At 40.9% G+C, this 18,031-nt stretch overlaps 1 protein-coding gene across 1 annotated transcript; it reads left to right on the forward strand.

Moving 5' to 3' along the window:
* The first annotated feature begins 7,376 nt into the window (after positions 1-7,376).
* Positions 7,377-17,676, forward strand: cops7a (COP9 constitutive photomorphogenic homolog subunit 7A). Its single transcript, XM_070835635.1, has 8 exons — positions 7,377-7,438; positions 10,802-10,924; positions 12,629-12,704; positions 13,450-13,538; positions 14,287-14,489; positions 14,601-14,706; positions 15,525-15,694; positions 17,070-17,676. Exons 2-8 carry the CDS (start codon positions 10,802-10,804, stop codon positions 17,107-17,109), a joined length of 807 nt encoding a protein of 268 aa, XP_070691736.1. The 5' UTR covers positions 7,377-7,438; the 3' UTR covers positions 17,110-17,676.
* The last annotated feature ends 355 nt before the right edge of the window (positions 17,677-18,031 follow it).

The following is an 18,031-nucleotide window of genomic DNA, read 5'->3' on the forward strand; positions in this document are numbered from 1 at the left end:
TTTTGAATAAAGTATCGATATCTTTCATACTGGTGGTCCTGCAGTGGTGTGGTGGGGCTCAGTGGAGCGGGATGACGTCCTTCTGACAGATTCGCCGATACAAAAAGGAACAGGGAACATCGTACCAGCTCAGAGTGTAGCTGTCCTCTCCATCAGCCCCACCAGGCATGTTGTTGTCTGGCTCTTTTGTCCTCACTTTCCAAAATCTAAACAGCGGGCAGACCGAAAAAAAAAAAAAATCAGTGAGGGATTGTGTGTTTGTGTGAATGAAGTTCTTAACATAAGGGGACACACTACAGGTGACCAGTGTAAATATTTTAACTGACAGATACTACCATGATACTTCCCCATTTAATCACTTACATTAACTTCATTAATTTTATTTTGTATTACAAATTTTCTGAAATTTTATATTTTAATATGCTTAGTAATAATTTGCATACATATGCAGAACAGAAACCTAAACAGTGGATAGAGCCGGGTTCAAAATGATTGTTTCATTTTGTAGACGTATTCAATTTTTTTTCAGTGGGAATTTTGGACTTTTTTTAAAATTAGGAAATACTGTCAGCAGCCATTGAACCTTCATTGGCTTTGACTTTAATTCATTGGGATATTTGTACCCATTATTTTTGTTCATGACTGAAAATTACTTAAAGTACTTGCAGCATATTGTCTTATAATGAGAAGAGTCTTAATTTTAGTTGTTTCATACATAGAGGATCTACCACTAGTTCAAATATAGAAAAAACAAATACTTAATGCTTTGATGGCAAGATGTCTGCCAGGCTTTACTCACTCAGTCAGTGCTGAGGAAGAAGCATCAGTCCCTTTCATGAAGCCAGCCGTCAGGACACCTGGTCCTGTTGATCACTGTGGGAGACTACATGTGTCACTGAAACAAGCAAACCCTGGTTAACTAAGAAAAAGTCAAGTTTACAGATGGTTTACAGAAAATTGCAGAACACTTGTGTGATTGTAGAATAACGTATACAAACAATTGATGATTTATCGTCCATCTGCTGGAAGAGGAAAATACAGCACCTGGGGCCAGGCAGTTGGATGGCAGGGTGGAGTAATGCACCAACAGCTGTCGGCAGCATGCCGTCAAAAGGTCCCGTCTCAGCTTTACAAAAGCCAGCTCTCCCTCTGGACCGTCTGCAGCCTGACACGGGTCTTCAGAAATCAGCAGGCCGGTCAGAACATAAAGGATGGTATAGCCTCTGACTCCCTGAAGAGTCGGATAGCATGGAGTATAACCGTGCAGATACAGCATTAGGGTACGTACAACCAGACCCACACACATCACTTGTGCACACTGTATAAGGCGGTCTTACAGATCTTTTTGATGAGGTACATCATATTTGTCAGCTAGTTGAATATCACAAACTTTGCTTTCGTCTCTCTGCTCTCTGGGTGTTTTGTAGAGCAGTTTGTGTGCGAAAGAGCAGGGGACAGAAAGTACAGATTGCACAGACCGACCAGACAGATTGGCATGTTCGTGATCATCAAAGCATGTAAACTCAGATGGTACAGTGTCTTGTAGCCAAACCATCAATGGTCTGCCATATTGGATTAAACGAACAAACATTTGATGATGGTGCTCTGGCGTGCAGGTCGGGCATTATTTACATGACCAAAGTTGCCTCCCTGTTTCCTGCTTCTTTTAAATAGGCAAAGATGGAGGCATAAAAATATGACTTAGCATTTATCACCATCTCGTGTGTGTGGGTTTGACTTAAGCCACTTTCAGGGACACACATCAGACTCAAGACCATTTGAGTTGTGAGGGATTGTGCGAAAGCTGTGTCCCCAATTGGTAAAACATATTTGTGTGTCAATGGATAAGGTTAGAGTAGGTTAGAATATGGGTCATGTTTAGGCAAGTAGAGGTTAGGGTAGGTCTCCAGAACATGAGTGTCCCCAAAAGTGACCTAAGTAAACATGTGTGTGTTGAGAATTATTTGTATTCTCTTCGTTAGTGGAGCAGCTGCAAGAATATCACCTCTACACCACACATACACACACACACACACCAGATGCCCACTCTGTTGCTCCAACAGACTGTCAACATTTTTTTGGTATATGTCCCATTTATTATTTTTTTCTTGGCAGCTTCTGGCAGTCCATTGTCAGCTCCTCTACTTCACGAGCTTTTGTTATTCAAACAAAACTAATTAAGTCAGAGGATGGGGTATTTAGTGTTTATCTCTGAGCCCATTGCAGTGACTACTAAGCTAAAATTTGTGGTTGCACATCACCACAAATTCTCATCAACTGAATCTGTGTATTTTGTGCTTGATTCAGAGCTTGGCCCCCTCTTTCTTAACAACTCACACACAGGACGCACACAGCTCCCTGCTGCTGTCCCTGTCGCAGTACCAATTTTAGTTTTTTTTAATTAATGTCAGGAAATTTAAGGTACTGGCAGTTTTTTTTTTCTTTGCAAACTTTTTTCTCCCATACTGACCCATACGCCCATGTAAAGTGCTGTGTAATCTATCACACATCTGGTACATCCAGAATCACTGCTTTTCTCCAGAGCACAGGAGTGAAGAAGCTACAGAGACTACGCAATAGAGGACAAGATGACAGTGAATCGCCAGAGCAACAACCAGAAATACACCAGACAGACCCAACGAACTGCAGAAAGAACTGTCCAGTTTGGATTAATTTAGGAGTCTCTTGTTCTCCAGAAAATAACTGAAATTCTTTGGGTGCAGGATGGTTTAACTACACAGGACTGCTCTGGACACACTTGTTACAGCAATGCAGCAGAATTGTAGGTGGAGGGACGTGCTTTGATAAATCAACCAGCAGGGACAAATTCAATTTCAAGGAGAAATATCACTGCTTGGGAAAGGAGATACCAAAGCCTGTAGGGACCAGAGGAGGTACAGTGCAGAGAGACAAAGTGAGATAGGGCATTAACAAGGGCGTCACAGCCATGGAGGAAAGAGAAACTACATCAGCCTGCAGGAGTTCACAGAGGCGACACCTGGAGGGAGCAGCGATAAACACATAAACCAAACACAGCAACGATATTTTGTGCATATATGTATCAAAAATACTGAGACATTTCATGTATGAGAAAACAAGCGGTAGAATATATGTACGTTTAAGTTCAATTTTATATTCTTTTTTTTACATTTTCTTTCTTTGTAATGCAACCTCTGGTTTACTGCATTTCAGTGGTCGGACACTGAACGTTTTATTGTACTCCGCTATGTATACAGTGGTGAAAGAAGTATTCAGATTCTTTACTTAGGTAAAAGTAGCAATACAGGACTTTTACTTGTATTTTTACAGTGTGGCATTGCTAGCTTTACCTACGTGAAGGATCTGATTACTTTGCCATGTCTAAATCGGTCTACATCCACTTGTGAATTTGTATTTGTATGCATATATGTAATATTAATAGACACAAATCAAGTATCCACCTGATGCTACTTTCAGCAGATGTGCAGATGTATCTATTGGGAAAAGTAAATGTTATGAAGCAAAATTCCAGTCAAATAGTTCTGCTCTGCTGTCTCCTTTTCCTCATAGTCCAAAAAAACCCCCCACCAAAGTGGTGAATTGACAGCCACCATGCTGTGGACTGTTTTGTGTCTAATCAGGCTCCCGGGGACTGAAGCGGGGCGTTGAGTGTTTGAGGAGTCAGACTGCTGTCCTGATGGTTATTGGCTTTTTGGCCTCCATCTGCGCCACCGTTGTGCTCACAGTGCTCCGTAAACACTGTCTTACATCTTCCTGCGCTCCAGTCTAAGAATGCATATCTGCCTGTCTGTCTCTCTGTCTGTAAGTCTCGCTCCATTCCTCACTCTTGCTGATTATTCCCTCTTTATTTCAGCTCACTGTGCTTTTGGACACCTATAATTGGCAATAAAAAAGATAAAGGGCTCTCTCCAGTCCAGTGAGGGTCATGTAATAGAAAAAGCACAAAAGTCCATAATTGTGAAATATTTCTCCTGCAGGGCCAACTGTCTCTGGCAGCTCAGCCTGATAATGTGCTTGTGAGGACACACTCTCATTTAAAACAAACACCACTGGGGATGTACGTGCTTGATTTATTACCGTCACACACACACAGACACACACAGAAGCTATTGAGCACAATTTTAGTATCTGAAAATGATGACTTGCAACAAGAGAAGGAAATAAAAAAAGAGACATCTAACAATTTCTGTGCTAACTGGATTTGCAACATATTATAGGAAAATAGAATTAGTTCTACTTTATGAATATGGAATAGAGGCCTACATTATGTACTCTATCACAATGAATTGGCCAGTATTCCTAGAGGTAAGATATTTCTTTTGAGGGTCAAGTAATCTCTTAATATAAATGCTTTCACTTTAATTAGGTAGACAGCTTTTTATTTGCTTTATAATGGTACATTAGCTGCACAGTAAACCACATGTGTTGTTCACTGCAGTGGTGTGTTGTGAAATCTAGGTAGCCTATTACTGACATTGAACCCGCACACCTGCACCTGTGTGTTTACATCAGAGGGCTTGGATTTGTTCGTTTTATCAAGAAGAACTAATATTCATCATTCTTGTCAAATGTGACGTAATTCACTAACCACAGTGACACTCATGCTTACAGTTAATCAAGATAAAACACATTGAGTTGAATGAATTAGGGACAGTACGAGGTGTGACTTTCAGTTTCTTTGAACCTGACGAGTGGTAATACTTTATCATATGTATATACTTTAACTCATCCTGAGAAATTGTTTGTGTCTGGCTTTATGTTTTAATGATAATATATTTATATCTATTGTCTTTCTTAGTAACTATCACATCAACCCCTCTTCTTAGACATCATCATTTCTTAACACATTAAGAAATATGTTTTAATAGGCAAAGGGTAAGCGACAACATAAACAGAGGACACACAAATGTGGAAAAATATCAGGCAATGAAACCAGAGGAAGTTCATGTTGTAAATGTTAATTCTTTACCGCCGCAAGGGAGCTCATATAAACTCAATTATACCAGCGACAGCAGCAATAAAATCTTAGATTCACAGACTGTGCAGAGGAGCATTGCGTATTTGAAGAGGGAGAAGTTGAAAATTACATTAGGTTTTAGTCACGCTAGTCACCCATCCATGCTGGGTGGCAACATCAACATCTACTGGGTGGATTGTCATGAAATTTTTGTAAATACGTGCATGGTTCCCAGGGGATATATCATAAAAACTATAAGACTCTATCTATCTATCTATCTATCTATCTATCTACAGCACAGCCATCTTATCATACTGCACTCCATGGAACAGCATGTGTGTGTGTGTGTGTGTGTGTGTGTGTGTGTGTGTGTGTGAGAGAGAGAGAGTTTGTGTAAGGCTGAACTCAACACAACTTATCAACAAAATTCATAGACAGAAATGAACACTTATGCGGAGTCCTGCTGACTGGCACAGGTGTTCCTCATTCCCCTTAATTGGGTCGGAGAAAAAAAGACGTGTGTGTGTGTGTGCGTGTGTGTGTGTGTGTGTGTATTTGTGTACAAAAAAGGGAAACTTAAAGACACCTTTTCAAGACGAGGTCACTTTATCCCATCTTTACTTTTGCCAAAGGCATAGTTTAAGAAGTCAGGACTAAATTAAGGACACAGCAGACATTTTGATTTGTCATAGCAGGAGAAGCACAAGGTGTTATAACATTAGCGATGGCTCTGTTCTGTTCAAGTGTCCCACAGTAAGCCATGACGGCGTGACAGCAAGCTGGCACGAAGGTCAGCAGGACCCTGAAACTGAAGCAGCTAAATAGAATCCGGCCATTGTTAATGTTATTATTTACACCTGTGCTTTTCCCTACTGTGACATGAAAAAGGCGTTTCCATGATCCAAATCCAACCTGTAAGTGCTCTGTAATCTGACGTCGAGAAGAGGTTTATTCTGACTAAACTGTTTTGGAAAATGAAGAGTCCTCCCTCCTATAAAAAACTAGTAAAGGTTATAAAAAACTTGGTTTAGAGTTTAGATCAAAAATAGGTTTAGGTTGAGGATTTGGGGTTTGAGTCTAGGGAATGTCAATGACGTGTGTTTCCTTGTGTGTTTAATTTAAAACTTTAGATTTTTATGATAGTGAATAAACTGTGTAGGAAGAAGCTGCACCATCCAGAGCTAAGTAAACAGCTTGTTTTACCTGGCCTATACACAGGGAAATTAAAAATGGATCGAGAAACATGAAAAAAAACACAACAATGCCCAATCAAAATCTCAGATAAATTGGAGTTCAAGAATGTCATCAGTGAATCAAAGGCTTAGTCCAGCTGAGCCTGTTTTTCACATTTGTCAGAAATGTTCACGGTTGTTGTTTGTAGCTTACCCTATCAGCCCCCCTGTCCTCCTCTCTCCGTCTGTCACAGATATTGGGATCAGTGGGGCTCAGAGCCAGATAACCACCAGTAAGGTGGGGGGGACATAGAGAGGAATGTGCCACCATGGATAGCCACTCAGAGACATGGTTTGATATTCCTTGTGATCACATTTATGAACGGATCTGCCAGATGGATGCCATTCAGCTCAACTGAATCCTCATACAGCTGAAAATACTGCAGAGCCAGACAGTCTGGAAACTACACAGGGATATCACAGAAAAACCTAAAATCAATGGTAACATGTTTGGGATTACAGTAAATAGAAGTCTGTAATGTTTGCATAGCAAAAGGTAATATTTGACTCATACAAGATATACACTGGATATGTTTTTGTTGTTGTGGAAAAGCTGTCTGCATTTTGTTGAGATACCACTTATTTGAGGAATTTTTTTAATCTATTCAGAGTAATTAAGTAAATCTAAAAGACAAAACATTGCTATGACTTTAAACAAGGATGTCAAATTTAAATGGAAATTGAGACTTGGGTTGATAATGACACCAGGGACACTTTTTGGAATGAATCAATTTACAATAAAATAGCCTTCAAATCAAAAATAGTTTGATTTTGAGATATCATTTAGGTCTGATGTTAGAAAGAAACTCTTCATACTGGCCTGCAATGTTGAATGCCATGAATGGTGTCACTGTGTCCAAGACGTTTAGGCGTAATTATTGTCTGTCTCAGCAGATCCTCTTTGGGAGACTTAAAACTGCAAATTATTTTAGAAATAGTTACTTAGTCTAGTCATAACATGACATGAATGAATCTGGAGTCGTTTTGTGAAGCCCTCAGATTTATCGCGGGCCTCCTAATCTCCATGTTTACTGCTCCAGGTGATATAAATCACATCACCGCTGGATGTCGCTGTTCTCCCTGATCCGCTGGTAGAACAGATGCTGATTGACAGCTCCGCTTGTCCCGCCCACCGCACTGGATCATCCAATCAAAGCTTACGTTGCTTTGTTGTCGTACGTGTGCTGACAGCGGAACTGAACAATCGAGAGAGAGAGAGAGGCTGTCTGCCAGAAACCGACACAACAAGGTAAAATTCAGCACACACAGCCCTATTTCAACACACTTACGGAAACATGTACGGGTGCATCTTATTTCACGGTTATTCATGCAGTGTGGCGGTATGATTTAAATCACTAGAGTGGCTTAAAATGAACTGAGGCCTAACGTCAACGGTCAAGTGGAGCCTTGCTGTTGGTTAGCCGTTAGCAACCAAGCTAGCATGACACATTGAGCTTAAACTAACACAAATGTCAATGAGAACAGTCAGTAGATTGTTTAAAACCACTCTTATCCGAAACGACATATAGGTTTTGTACATTAAGAACGTCATGTGCCATGTTTATTAATGTTTGTTGACAGATAAGGTCATTAGCTTTAATGCAGGGTGACTTAGCGGTGTAGCTAACGTTGATACAAGGGCTGGGGGCTCGGCTTAGCAAGCCTGACTTTAACTATTTAGCCACCTGATTCCCTCATCAACATCTCACATGACCGGTTAAAGCAACACTTAAGGTTTTGGTTGAATTTCTATCTTTTTAATATATAAGTGAGTGCTTACAGCAAATAGTATCTGTTTGACTGTGCCATTTAACAATGTTAACACAAGTCTGCCCGTGACTGTCTGAGACTTAAAGTGCCACAGCATCAGCACAAGCAGATGATTGATTTGTCTGATCAAATAAGTGAAAAGACAGATTGACAGATTATTTAAATAACATTGATTTACTGAGACATTTTCCGGAAACTAAACTTTTTCTCCCATATATTTTTTTAGCATTTTTAGAAGTATCACTTCTTTCTGGAACATTGTAATGCTCATATGACCACTGCCCACATGTAATTAACCATTTAGAATAATTTTACCATTTTGTTTTCCCCTAAGTAGCCTTCAGATATAAGATTATAAAAGTCATTATATCAAATACTGTTTGACAGAATAATTTACTGTATATTCTGTTTTGGCTTGTTTCATTGACTTTATATGATGTTCATGCTGAGTGAAAACTCAAGACTCCATGTTTTTATGACTGCGTTATTACATCCACGTGTTGTACATCATTTTCTACTCACCTTCCCAAAGTTAAGCCTGACAGAATTGGTAACGTTTTGAGATCTTTCTTTGTATAGACATTGTTTGGCTGTCCCTCACTGACTGATCCACTGCAGACTGCTCATTGTTAAGGGGTTAAATCAGGGTTTTTTCTCTCTCTGCTGTATGGAGAGAATTTGAGTTACAGTTGTATTGTACGAGGATATGATTGTCTGAAGTCGGCTTGCTCATCAGCAAACCAGCACATATCTGTTGAAATTAAATTCTGGGTTAAATTAATTCACAAAGTTTCACTTGGTAAATTTTTTCCTCAAGTGTGAGAAGTGGCTTGCAGTGATCTTAACATCCAATTTGGCAGAAGAGGATTAAGGAAAAGATACATGTTCCACTTTTTATTAGAGTTGGGAGTCTATTGGAGTAAGTGCTGTTATAATGAGTATAAAACAGTTGAAGCTGACAGCTTCCAAATCCATTTTTTAACAGTTTTTTTTGTAGTAGCCTTGCTTTTTTAAAAATGATTTTATGAAATCTTTTATTAAACTTTATTAACTTTATTTTTAAATCAAAGCTCCTTAACAGTACAAATAACAATAAAGCAATGATAACAGCAAAACAAAGGAGGTACTGGGTGAACAGTAGTTTTTTGTATATACATTATTTTTGTATGTATGTAATTAAAACATCTAGATGACAATAAATTAAGGCTGGTACGGCTAAATGAATTGAGAACAGCGTAGAGCAACAATATTGCAGTCATTTTCTAAGGCCATTGCTGCATGACAAAATAATGTATCACAGTGAGTAACTATGTCTCTCTTTGCCCTTTTGGAGTCTTGGAATTAAATGAGTTATTTCTAGCATTGTTAGTGTTATTTCCTATTTTATTGGTATTTATGTTTATATCAGTGGTCACCAGTATACACTGTATCTGAACAGCTACATCCTGCATATTGACTACCTCCATCTATCCCTCACTGATATGCAGCCAGTTCTTTCCCCACTTTTAAATTCAATAGAAATACACAGATGGATCCGATCCAGCCTCACAGAGCTTGATTTGACTTTTAAAAAATCCTGAAATTAAAAGAGGTGCTGTTTCTCAAATAGTGCAGGTTAATTTGTTTGGCTGCAACACATGCCTGCTCGTCTGTTCAGCTTGCCTGAGAAAATGGTCTTTAGACCTTCTTGATGGTGAGCCAGTGGGACAACATATGCAAGATGTGCATGTGTGCACTAGATTCATAAGATCTTACATTGTGCAATCCATCAGCTCTATCAGCACAGACTCAAATGAATAAGAACCAGTCAGACTAGTCTTATCACAGCGGTCGAGTCAGTCCAGACTCTCTGATGCATTAATTTTAGGAAATGGCCTCAGGTAATAAAACCAGTCTGATGCAACTGCAATGATTTTTATCGTGCATCTGCAAGACTAAATATCCCTTGCGTCTCGAAATTTGTCTTCTGGGATTCATATCTTAAAATACCCCATGAAAGTCATCAGGACATCTCTTCACATTGAGATTCTTGTCAGTTTTGAATTGGAGGAATGCACAAATAGAATCAGACTGACATCCTATCCATGCTGTTTTTATATGTGGGCCATTTTTATTACAAAGCCGGAGTCAGGACAAACTACACAAGCATTGGCATGAGGTTTGGCGTCAGGACATGTCTATTTTTTTATTTGTTTGTTTTTGTTTTTTCCAGGATTCGCTTTCTGCAGGCTGATTTATCAGCCCGAGGCACAGGCGGATTCCTGTTACCATTTAGCTAATTATTCTGGTGTTGCCCTCAGCCCAAAGTGCATTTGCATCGTCTCTCTGTGCAAGGAATGGGTTCTGATGAATATACATGCACTGCTTTGCATTCATTACATTTGTTGCCCGCATTGGTGCTACCTAGTGCAGCTGCTCTTCCACTATCTGAAAAGCTCTCCAGGTAATTTGAGGGTTAAGTGCTTTGGTCAAGAGTACTTGGCTGTTGGACGTTAAATGAAAAGGGACTATTGTTTGTTCAATTCTCTGTCCTTTCAACAAGCCGCAATTGGCTGGACTATGTTTCAATGGATATGACAAAGATACCTACATGCTGAGGAGTCCTGTTGTTCATTAATAGAGCTTTGTGATTGTTAATAGTGTATTCATGAAAGACTGTGACATGGTGCCCTTAGACGATATTTTTCCACCCCCATAACAAAGTGGCAAGACAGTAAGAGAGATGTTATTTCCATGATTTCTATCACACGTGTGCGTCCTACATCCCCTGCTCTTATGAGCCTCCCTGTAGTACTTGTCTAACCTGCTAACCGTGTCTCTGTCCCGTGTGCCCTGGCGTCAGATGGAGGTGGAGCAGCTCCTGTCTCTGTCAGGCTCAGCACTGGCCCAGGCTGTCAGCTCTCTGCTGGAGACCCCCGGCCTCTACGTCTTCTCTGACATCCTGGAGCTGCCAAATGTCAGAGAGGTAAACACAAGCTCTCACACTTTATCTTCCTCAGCCACTTGTGTCTTTTGGGGACCTTTTCAGACCTGCCATGTAAAAAATCTATCTCAATCACAACTGGACTGTTAATCCAATAAGTCTTAATGTATTCAGGACACACGGAGAATTTGATCAACCACACCACATTCGGGGGGGGATGCATGTGACCACACTGTTAAGTGTAACATCACAACACAAGTGTGTTTCCTAACCACACTGGACCATTTTTATCAGTGATGCAAGTGGAAATGCGTATGATTTTGAGCACCAATGCTCAAGCACCAAACTCCCCCCTCCCCCCAATCTATATATGGAATATGATAGATGTTAAGCATGCATCAGAATACGCAGTTAACACCCTATTTTGGAAGTGAAACGTCTCAGTAGAGTAGGATTGTGCAGCACTATTGTTCCATTCTTTAAGGACAACCCTGGAAACGATGGAGAAAAAGCCAGACCAGCGGGGATATTTACAAAGCATTGGGTTCCTTTTCATGCACTGAACAGTCTAATTGCCTTTGTCTTTATTTACTAAAAGACCACACCAATGTTTTCACAGGTAAAATGGAAGATGCAGAATGTACAGGCACATAGTGTGTGAAATTTAATGTCTGCAAAAAGCAGGTGTAAAATCTGCAGCACTGTTTCATTGGCCACTCACAGAGGGAGGGAGACTAGCCATGTCAAAACAGTGAGCGAGAGAAACACAGAGAGACACAGTGAAGACACAGAAATGTCTTGATGGTTCAGACAATGAAAATACTGTTGTAACACAATGCTTTACCTCGCTGTTTCCCTAATGACTCATAGCAGGTCCGGTCCTGAGGAATATGAATGAAACAGCCGGTAATACTTCTGAAGTTGGCCTGTTATATTATTTTTATCTGTTTGCAGCAGCAATCTAGTCAGAGGATTTCTGAAGTTTTATCATTTCATAGCTCAATATTTTCCCACATACAACCTTCCTCTTGGGGGATGAATAAATGCTTGCATTTACAGGCATCTTCTTTTCAAAGAATATTTGTGGCTTAACAGCGCTTTCTTTTGCTCTTTGCTGTTTTCCATGACGTGCACAACACTTGTCAAATCAGCGTTGCATTCGTAGAAATCAGATGTGTCAGATCATGGACACGTAAATAGAATAATTGTGGTGACGTAACAGTTTGCACCTGTGGTGGGGATTTTTGCTAAGCTAAGTCAGTTCCTCTCCAGGTGTTTACTGTAACAGGTGAAGCCGTTTGAACAGAGTGAAGAATTCATATGGTGGGTCAGTTAAATCACAATATAAAATGCTGCAAAACTCCCTGGCCAAGAAGGACTTTAGCAGATAGCATCGAGTCAGCAAACACTGTGGAAATGATTCATTCTGTTATTGGAATAATTGAAAAGGGAGTTTGATCAGAAAAGGTCATTTGAGACATATTTTGATGTGGTTGCAGCTCTTCTCAGATGAATCCAGCCTGAATATAAAAAGTCAGGTCTTCATGTGGTCTCTTTCTCTTTCTCTTTCTCTTTCTTTCTCTCTCTCTCTTTCTCTCTCACTCACTGAGCAAGACCTCTCCTCAGAGTTGTTCATTGTGCATGGATAAAATGAAGTTATACAGTTTCTATGTAGAGTCTCATTACTTTTGTGTCCTGCCACATCTCTTTCTCTGCCCACATATCTTCCCTCTCTCTAAACCGCAGCTGGAGAATGGCCCTCATGCACCAGTGTACCAGCTCCTCAACCTCTTTGCCTACGGAACCTACTGCGACTACAAAGGTATTGCAGTGGCAGCACAGTGTTAATAAGTTATAGAGCAGCCCTGCAACTCTTTTATTATGAGCTTTGCTGCAAGCCAGGCACCTTTACACAGAGGCTTAAACACCCTCACCTGAGACACTGCAGGCAGGTTATTTAGAGACAGAGTTACCGGAGTGCTTTTATCTGTTTTCTATTTGGGAAACTTTTCATCAAGCAGTCTGATTGGCTGAGAATTGTCTGTTTCGCAGCAGTACTGGCAGAAACAGACAATATACTGATCTTTTGTGACTTAATTTTCCGTCTGTGTAATGCATCGGGAAGCATCAACAAGAAGTAGAATGTTAATTATGTCTAATTTTATGCTGAACATCAACCAATAGCCTGGAAAAAGAATGTAGCCTACTTTATTGTTCCCTTCTTTGAGTCAAGCCGACAGGGAGCACATTTACTTTCATAGAGCTGCGTAGTGGAGACCTTAGAGGAGCTGTCAGAGCTGCCGTCTTGCTGAGTCCTGTCACCAGGGGAGCATGGCAGCGGGAGACACGGTCGCTGGAGACCGACTGCCTCCCAGCTCTCCACTCTGACTGCTTAAACACCTCCACTGCTCAGCTGCGTGTCTCTGCGTAACATTACACTTCAAAGTAATAAGTAGTGCCTCGATTATGTGTGACTGTTTGACCCGCAGTAAAGTGACACTTACACACTGCACTGGTATATTTTTTCAATTCTCTTTGTCTTATTCCTTTATTGCCTGCTGCTGTAGAGAGAGCAGCTTCACTTCCAGAGTTGACCCCCGCACAGAGAAACAAACTCCGCCATCTGTCCATCATCAGCCTGGCGTCTAACCTCAAGGTACTGCTGCACTTTTTTCTCTTTGCAGTTTTCACAGAGAAGCGCAGCCACCATATTGCTTTAGGCTTCATGAAGCAAGATGTTAATGATGTTTTAACAGCTCTGCCTTTTAAAATGGCTTTGCTATTTTGTTCAGACACATGATCCAAATGATTTTAAAATGTTAATGTAAGGTTGGCTGTGATTTTAAGCTCATGGCTGTTTTTACATCAGCTAACAAGAAGCCTTTCAGTCTCAAGTTTCCCAGTAAAAAGTTACCAGCCACTGCTGCTCATGTCATTTTGGACTTCCTTCCCCTCCCTCCATGAGCATGATAAAGTATTAAATGTTCTTTTTTAAAGACATTTCTCATTTGAACCTTCCAACCATACAGCTTATGCCCTTTTCTTTCTCTGCTCCTCATAAATAATTGATTCATTATTCTCACCAGCTCTGTCCTTTTTTTTTTTTTCCACTACCACTGTTCCTTTCGCTCCTGCCCCTGTTTTTCTCTATAATATGTCACTGCTCTCCCTGCTTGTAGGCTTGAACTCTCTAATTGTCTAGTGGAGGATTGTTAAATTGTCCAAATTCTCCTTTCATCTTCCTCCGGCAGTGACATTTAGACAAAACAGGCAATTTTACTGTAACATTTTACGTCATTTTCCATTAAAGCGTTAAAATGGAATCAAATTATCTGCCTGTATACCTTGGTTACAAAGGAAGAGTATGAGGATTAAAGCCTTGTTGTGTCGTTTTCTCCCCTCAGTGCCTGCCGTACTCGCTGCTCCTGCAACAGCTTGAGCTGAAGAATGTGCGGGAGCTGGAGGACCTGCTGATAGAGGCCGTTTACTGTGACATCATCCAGGGCAAGCTGGACCAGAGGAATCAGCAGGTGGAGGTAGACTGCAGCGTGGGTCGTGACCTCGGCCCCAACGAGCTCCCAAACATAGTCAACACACTGCAGGAGTGGTCAGTATCACCCCTGAGATACACTGTGTGCACACACTTTAGATTTATTTCTCCTTTCCTAACTAACAATCGGCTCTCTACCTCCCACCACGCCTGCCTTTCCTCCCTCAGGTGTACAGGGTGTGAGGCAGTGCTGTGCGGTATTGAGGAGCAGGTCTCGAGGGCAAACCAATACAGAGAGAGCCAGTTAAAGGTCAAAGTCCAAGTGGAAACAGAGGTCAGTCTCTCATCGCTTCAGCCTGCAGTTCTCTCACTCCTTCCCCCCAGAAAATCCAATAAATGTGACTTTTCCCTCTTCCGCATCTGTGTTTTTAAGCTTCAAGCTACTCGTGGTATTTTAGTTCTCTCTGACTGCACAGCCTTCCTCTTTTTTGCTTCTTGTTTGACAGCAGCAGGTTCATAGCCCTAACTTTAATGGGTATGCTCACTGTTGTGCACGTCTGTCATAAGACAACAGCCAGGTGCCCATATGAACACCGAAACATATTTTGCTTGCTGTCATCATTACTCTTGGTCATACTGCCTGTGAAGAGATCCCCTCCTAATGTGCTTGAAATTGATAGGGGAAATATTCATGTTCATGTCATGCAAGGTTACAGTCTTTTTAGTACAAAATTCAGTTTTTGTGTCTCTGCAGCTCAGCAAGAAAAGAGGAAACTTTTGTCTGTGGAAACACAAAGAGGGAAATTTGTAATAAATGGACGGTAACCACAGGAGGAATGCACTTAATTTGACCAACTCAGACTGCTGAAGCTTCATATTAGTTTAATATATAAACGTTTCAATACATTTTTACACTGAATGAGGACTGTCCTCATCACTGACATTGGAAGTGCAATAGGAATGAGGAATAGGAATAACCCTAACCCTTCATGGCCAGTCTAAACAGTAGCAACAATTGCAGCAAACAAAACCTGCTTCAATGCACATTCGGGGATCTGGCTATTGTTTTCAGACAGACTTGTAAGATTGTGAGCCTATCCTTATCGCATCCCGTCTCTTTTAATTGTTAATCTGTGTTCACTTTTCCCTCAGGTCTCAAACCTACAGAAAACGTTAAAGGCCAGTGCCGCCTCTCCGTCATCAGGCCCCGCCCCTGCTGGAGCTGCCTCCAATCAGGACGCCGACCAGCCTGCGGAGCCACGAGACCCTGCCTCCTCTCAGGAACCTCGACAACCAGGCAAAAAAAGTTCAAAGGTGAAAGGGTGAGTACTGTGACATCACCTTTGTGTTTTCTGTGATTGTGCAGAGGTGTGTGGCTCCGCATGGGGAGGCAGCCAAGTACAGTCCCGTGAACGAACCTCTCTGAGCATCATATTTATGTACTTTGTTTTATTCACAAGGGACTGCCAAGAGTTTGCATAGAAATTGCATTCATTTTTCAGAGGCTTTCCCAAACATTTTAGAAATTGAACACATAAAATATGTTTGGCCATGTAGAATAATTTACTGAAGTGATGTTTTATTCAGAATTGTCGTTGCGCTCTTAAATCAAGTTTGTATTGAAGTTTTTTCAAGCGAGAAATAGTATTTATTCTTACAAGTAACAAAATTGGAACAAAAAGCTGCATGTGGATGTTTTGTACATTAAGTTTCTCATATTGCTGCTCGTGCTTTTGTTCTGTAAAGCACTCTGTAACTGCTTTTTTTGAAAGGTGCTTTATAAATACGAATTTACCTAGTTATAACCACAGCACTAGAAAGACTCTACTTCAAACACTAAATTAAAGCCATTAGTCCAATGTTTTAGAGAGCAAAGTTAATTCACCAGAGAACCTCTATGTTTCCAATTTTTTTTTCTCCATAAACTTTAAAAAGCCAGCTGCCAGTGTAAGTGGTTTGTCTGTGTGTGAGCATGTGTCTGCATGAAGTAGCTTTATTATCAGATGCACATTAGTGTTTTGCAGCGGTGTTCTAACCTCGCTATCAGGGACTCTTTCTGTTCTGCTTCCATCCGGCCCAATTACCGATGGCTAATTTCATATCTGTCCTGGATTGTGAAATGTCACTGGATATACAAGAGCCCCACGCCGTCTCCTCCCGAAAGAACTGTGTCCCCCTCCAGTGATCAGAGGAGATGCTTTGCTCATCCGCTGTTAATGTTGTCGCTGCCAAACAGAAAGCAGTGATTATTTTCTGGCTGCCTGTCACATTTTGATGAAGCATACAGCCCCATAATTTTCATCACTCAGCACTGCACTTCATTCAAATGAAGATCCACTTAATGTTTTGAAATCCAAATTAATGATAGCTTAACCTCAATCCTCAAATTAAAATGAGTTTTGACACCATTCTTTTATGAAGCTATTTAAAGGATGGGACTGATAGTGCAGCAGTTATTATTAGAAGTAGGTTCTTTGCAAAAATTCTTTTTAATTGGCAGAAATAGAAAATCCACTGAGATCAATTTCAAAATGCAAAAATACTAAATGCTGATACTACATAGTCTAACACAAAGATACTTTTGCTCCAATGCTGCGTCAGTAAAATGCTGGTTTAGTAGTGCAAGTGGAAAGTAAAGATGTAAATTGCAACATTACTTTGATAAATCCCAAAGCTCACTGATTGTTTCCCGCTCAGGCTGCGCGGCAGTGGGAAGATCTGGTCCAAGTCCAACTGAAGACGAGAGACTGAGATGTGGAGACGGCGGCACTGATGGACACTCACTGATTAACGGACACATGGACGTGTTGACGGACAAACGGATACATTTAACAATGTGACCAACGTTGACGGACACCCTTCTCCCACTACACTCACTCACCAGTAAAACCAGGAAGCTTCATTGGAACTTTTCTTGTCACCGAAAACTCACCTTGAAAGATTCAGAGGCACACACTGGCTGATGGAAATGACAGGTGTGACATCCACTCTAGCAGTTCTTAATAGCCTAACAGGCTGCCTGTGAGTGTGTGCGTCTATACACACACACCATACACACACACACTCACACACACAGCACTTGTAACACATCAATACAGAACAGTCTGCAGCAGGAGTCAGTTGCCTTTGACCAGAAACAGGATCAGTGTATTTGATGCGTATGTGTGTATCTCTGTTGGTTTAAAAATGTTCTTATGGTTTAGATTAATTCTATGTTGCTTTGTATTTTTTCTCTCTGCTGAGTTGAGACATGTAAAATCAGAATATAAATTGTCGGGGAAATAAAACGAAGCCCTGTACTTATCCCGACTGTCTCATTAATGTCACTGTCACTTCTTTTATTAAATGCACTTCAAAGTGCATCTCTGGAGGCTGCACAGCTAAATGTTAACTCGCAGAAGGGGGCTACCCGTTAGGAGGTCAAGCCATTAATTAGGGCATGTCCCCAAAGAGACTAATGTATTATAGAGCTGAGGCTTCCCCAGTGCGCAACCAGCATGGCTACACACACATCCACACACACAAAGTGCATTCATATTTCATACGAGTATGTTTTGCCCAGAGCTTCCATTTCAATGTCAAAATTGCCTGTTGAAAGTGCCTGCCTCCCTCTCTTGTACCTCCATCACGCTATCAAAATTGCCTTCATCATGCCTGCC

Source organism: Pempheris klunzingeri, chromosome 8 (genome assembly GCF_042242105.1).
Source record: "Pempheris klunzingeri isolate RE-2024b chromosome 8, fPemKlu1.hap1, whole genome shotgun sequence".
NCBI classification, from domain to species: Eukaryota; Metazoa; Chordata; class Actinopteri; order Acropomatiformes; family Pempheridae; genus Pempheris; species Pempheris klunzingeri.